The sequence below is a fragment of the Gadus chalcogrammus genome, chromosome 7, assembly GCF_026213295.1.
Source record: "Gadus chalcogrammus isolate NIFS_2021 chromosome 7, NIFS_Gcha_1.0, whole genome shotgun sequence".
Classification (NCBI taxonomy): Eukaryota; Metazoa; Chordata; class Actinopteri; order Gadiformes; family Gadidae; genus Gadus; species Gadus chalcogrammus.
The window spans coordinates 14,819,313-14,824,688 of NC_079418.1; the positions used below are offsets into that span (position 1 = coordinate 14,819,313).

Consider the following 5,376-nt stretch of genomic DNA (forward strand, 5'->3'; position numbering starts at 1 on the left):
TTTAATTGCTTCTTGAGTGAACACTAAATTGAGGGAAGAGAACGTCTGGGTTTCACTCTTATCCTGCTACCGGATCACCAGGACCGGCGTCTCATTAAAACCTCGCCCTGAGCATTGTAAGCTTTCAGTCTCATTCAATGGCAGCGATTACGGTATCAGGTGGTGTACCGTTGCCCTTGTGGTCTCCTCCGATTGGTTGACAGTCGTTTCTGTGAGGGAGGGACTTATAGCAGCGATGTGACATGGCAATGGAAATATTTACTTTTATATCCCTTCTTTACTGGATATAGATGAATCGTTACTCTCATTTCCCAGTATGGTTTACCCAGTTGTATTCATGTTTGTCAATATGTTATATAATGTTCAAAGCATTTTGATTGTATTTAAAATACTGTAGTCCCATTTAGTCTAATACAGATTATAAAGTCTGTCTTAAAGCAGCTGTATAGGAAAGATGGGCTGTAGTAACATTTTATATGGTATCCATTATTATGATAGGAACACTTTATTGAACTCATTCCACACAGACTATTATTGGAGACCTGATTATTCTTATTTAGGTCAACATAAAAGAGGTTTAGTCCACTTGCTTCATCACAAAGGGAAATCTTTAAAGTATCCCTACTGAGTTCCACCTCTTTCCACCTGCACCACTGTTTCACTGAAACCCAGGTGTCTTCACCAAACTCATTTTCGCCACAGACCAAATCACTGAGCAGAGCAAAAAGACCTGATTGAGCTGTGGAGGCGTCTTGTTCTTCTGGGGAGAGCCAAACCCCCTGACCCTGCATTTAAAAATCACTTTAGTTGTTGTCTTTCATCCTGGGGCGGGGCTGCCAAATCCCCTTTGAAGGGGCCTATTTTACCCCCAGGTGTGAGAGTTATTAGCCATTATGAGTCCGTTTAGAAATCTGCCCTCCCCTTTGGCATCACAGATGGGAGTGTCTGCCTAGATGTATGCAGGCTAGATAAGCATGCCAGTTGGTACGGTCCACTGGGCAGGCTGGTAGACTGATCTATCCAGCTTACTTCTCGGTGGACTCTCCCACTTATGATGTTAGTATGTCACAGAATTTGCAATGACTTTAAATGGCTGAACACACTCACAGCTGGTGGTAAAACAGGGGCCCTTTAAGCACTCCTTCCATTCAGTTTCAGTATGCGGGAGGCCGGTGTGTTGCTTCAACACTTGATCATCAGGTGAGCCAGTCCCCCGATCTAACAACAGGAGGTTAAGCATGCTTAGCATGTTTGAACTAGAGAGGGAGACGTCTTACGTGAACCAATGTGAAAATGTTTTTGGGTTGGGTTCTCCTTCAAATAATCATCATTTCATTATGTTTTGGGCATTATTTTAAAAGAAACCTATGCCTAGGTTTCTTTTTGTGTATAAGTACCAAGGCTAGTAACATGGTAGCCAAAGCTACTGCCATACAAAGGCTATGGCACCATGGCTAGTACAGTTGTAATAAGGCTAATACACTGGTACCAAGGCTTGTTCCTTAGTACCTAATACCATGGTACCAAGGCTTGTACCATAGTACCATGGTACCAAGGCTAACATCATGTTTCTAAGGCTAGGACCATGGTAGTGCCACGGTAGCGTGGTACTAGCCAGTAGTAGGGTACTAGGGTACAAGCCTTGTTAACAAGGCTAATACCATGCTCATCATCTCTCATCTCATCGTCATCCGCTTATCCGGGGTCGGGTCGCGGGGGGAGCAGCTCAAGCAGGGGGCCCCAGACTTCCCTTTCCCGGGCCACATTGATACCATGCTAGCCAAGATAATACCATGCTACTAAGGCTAGTTCCATACTTGTTACAAGGCTAATACCATGCTAGCCAAGCTTATACCATGCTACTAAGGCTAATACAATGCTACTATGGCTAATACAGTGTTTCCCCACCATGGCCGCTTGGCAAAAACATTAGGATAGTTATTGGTTTTCCTATAGGACCAAACAATTTGAGGACCATTGATTGAGTGAATCTATTGGTATAATTATAGAATTGTTTTGCCCTGTTGTTAGTAGCTTGAACGATCCATAGTTAATTGGTTTTGAGGTTGACCATAGAGGCCATAGAGGTTGACCTATATGGCCTTTGTCATACTAGGGTTATCCTAACCCTAACCCTAACCCTTATAATCTAGGAGGCCTATGTTGTTTTAATTTATTTCCATTGAAACTCCTCATACATAGTTCTGCAGTATAAGACCAGGGGAGAGGGACAGAGAGGGACGCAGCCCGGCCCCCTGGGAGAGGCTCTCCACTGAGAGTGGCTCTGGGAGACTGGCTCTAGGAGAGCGGCTCTGGGAGAGCGGTTCGAGGAGCGCCTCTTCATGCGAACACGGAGAGGAGTGGAGGAGCTGTCAGCCCGGGAGCTCATCATTACCATTCATCCGCTGGAGGTGAATGGCCCCAGCTCTAGCCAACCGTCCTCCCGCTCTGGCAGTTATTAGTATTATTAGTCTTACCAAAACGAGAGCTGCTCTGTGACACCCAGCTACCGTTGGAACAAGATTTATTTTGCGTCAAGCCAGGGTGTGTGTGTGTGTGTGTGTGTGTGTGTGTGTGTGTGTGTGTGTGTGTGTGTGTGTGTGTGTGTGTGTGTGTGTGTGTGTGTGTGTGTGTGTGTGTCTGTGTGTGTGCGGTGGTGCGTGTGTGTGTGTGTCTGCGTGTGCGCGCATGCGTGTGTGTGTTCGTGTGTGTGTGTGTGTGCGTGCGTGTGTGTGTGTGTGTGTGTGTGTGTGTGTGTGTGTGTGTTGGGGGGAGTCCGGTCTCACACACTCACCTGTACTTCATGCTGCTGTGGCGCCCGATGGCCTCCTTCATGTGGGCGTGGCCCTGTGTGGGGCGGGACCCGGGCGCGTCCCTCAGCTTGGCCGAGCCCTGGGAGATGTAGTTCCCGTTGTTGCCCTGCCCCCCTCCCCCGGGCGGGGGGGCCGTCCGGAGGCCACACAGCCGGTCCTCGCTCCGGCTCTTCAGGTTGTGCTCCGTGCAGGCGAAGGATACCTGCATCCTGCCGCTGGGGTGGTAGGCTGGCGGTGGCGGTGGTGGTGGTGGTGGTGGTGGTGGTGGCGGTGGCGGTGGTGGTGGTGGTGGTGGTGGTGGTTGGTCTGGTAGTGGTGGTGGTGGGTGTGGTGGGTGTGGTTGTACCCGGTGAGAGAGATTTAATCAGCACTTAAAGCCTTTTTATGAATGCTCGGTCCCCCGCAGTGTGTCTCTGTAGCGGTGATGCTGTTCTGACAAAGTGCTCAAGCAGGGCGGCTAAGTGTCGCTGGCATGGAGTTGGGGTGCATAGGGCCTAACCTGACACACGCAGAGCCACCGTCTGCTGCCTCTGCTGTCTGGGAACGGCGGGAACGGCTCTCTGGCGTCTCGTGCTCAACGGACACATCGGGGCAATCCTCCAACAAACCAAAAAATCTTCGGGATGACTGTGTGTTCCCAGTGGTCCGCTGATGTTTTTTTTGGAATGGTGCCGCTGTTATATTTTTAAAAGCGCCAAAAAAACACAGCTCCTTTGGTGCACAAATTCAGTGTCCACCCGGTTGGTGGTTGGCTACCTCGCCCTCTCTCTCTCACATGCACAGTGGAGGTGCTGTGGATCATATGGCTTGTGTTGATCTGTGAAGCCGTTGTGAGGGTCTGTTTAGCTGAGGTGACTTATCTCTGTCTCGGTGAGCCGGAGAGCCGCGGATTGCACCGCCGCAGCAAAGACACAACAAGAACCGCTCCAGGAGTCCTCCTCGCTGCTCCCGGGGAAATGCATGTTGGACGCAAACTTCAATCAGCCGTTCCGCGGTCTATTCTGTTGAAAATGTTTCTAGTCAATCCATGGATCGGTCTGAGTAGAGGGACTACTGCTGATCAATTCGCATTCAACACTGTCAAATTCCAGCGATGCATTGCTTAATATCGTGCAATGTGCAATGGATGGTGGGGGAAAAAAGGATGCAACTGCAATGTCCGTTTGCGAAATTAATGAATTACCTTCAGCTGTTCATACAGTCAGCGGCACAGCGGCGACCCGTGCGATGGCTGTTTATTATTGCCAGGCATGTATCGCGTCACGTTCGAATTCGTTTGCAAAATCCCGGCATAGGCTACGAGCGAAAATAAATAAATAGCTGCAGTCGACCAACTGAGGACCCGCGCTTTCTCCTGGCTCTCTCTCTCGTGGGAGGGTTTCGTTAGTGGCTATTCTGCCACTGCCTTGGCTTTCCTTGCAGTATAGGACATTTTTTCACGACACACACAAAGTGGGGGTGTTAAAGGCGCTCTCTAACCCCCTCTATTTCTCTCTCTCTCCCTCTCACTATGTGTGTGTGTGTGTGTGTGTGTGTGTGTGTGTGTGTGTGTGTGTGTGTGTGTGTGTGTGTGTGTGTGTGTGTGTGTGTGTGTGTGTGTGTGTGTGTGTGTGTGTGCGTGCGTGCGTGCGTGTGTGTGTGCGTGCGTGCGTGCGTGCGTGCTTGCGTCTCTCTCTCTCGTTCCTTCTCTAGCTTGCTCTATCTTGCTCTCTCAGGCTCACACTCAAACATTCAAAGGGGGTAATTCTTTCTCTCTCTCTCTCTCTCCCTTCCATTGCTGTCTGTCGTCTTTCTCGGGTTTGATGTGTACATATACATCAGAGGACTACACATGCATGCGCCTTTACCGCCATTACACTAAAATATCTGGATACAAATATATATTATATTCTCAATCTCAGCAACATAGATATTATTTCCTTATCTGTCCTATCTGCATTAAGCCTATACAGTAGGCCTTACGAAAATACACCTGCTATGTTTTTTGAGAGGGAAGAAAATCGAATAAAGAGGGAAAAAATTTGGCTGGTATGATATTAAAGCGATATCAGGGTTGTGCTCCCTAATTGTTTCGCAGAATCTGACACACACAAGCGCGCCAATGGCTGTGACATTTACAAAGCGAGAGACAAACACTTTCCAAACCCTCATCAGGCCGTCCGCTATCGCCCACTTCACACCTGATTATATTGACCTGCCTGAACACACAGGCTTTTACCTCAGATTAACCACAGCTAAAGGCTGACAGCATGCAGATCTCTAGGTGGCGTTCATCTCTCAAAACTACTCAAACGTAATGGTGCAGGTGGCATTTCAGATGATTGCTGTATGCTTTTAAGATGATTCTGTATTTTAGTCCACGTTTACCTGGGTACAATCTACACCAACACTGTACCAGTCTACCATCAGACTACTGCATCGGATAGCCACTGTATAGAATAGAATAGACGCAGCCACGCAGGCCTACACCATACATAGGCCGGGACCGTATGTAGACCTCTACAAAGTACATAGATTTACGTCCTGATGTAGATCTACACCCTGACGTAGATCTACACCATAA

The 5,376-nt window shown here is 48.5% G+C and overlaps 1 protein-coding gene across 1 annotated transcript in view; it reads right to left on the bottom strand.

Moving 5' to 3' along the window:
- The window catches only part of LOC130386437 (voltage-gated potassium channel subunit beta-3), a 22,813-nt gene extending 19,792 nt beyond the window's left edge, over positions 1-3,021 (bottom strand). The window contains exon 1 of the mRNA XM_056595360.1: positions 2,795-3,021. Within this exon, the coding sequence (XP_056451335.1) occupies positions 2,795-3,021 (227 nt within the window). The remainder of the gene's footprint in view (positions 1-2,794) is intronic.
- Between the last annotated feature and the right edge of the window lie 2,355 nt (positions 3,022-5,376).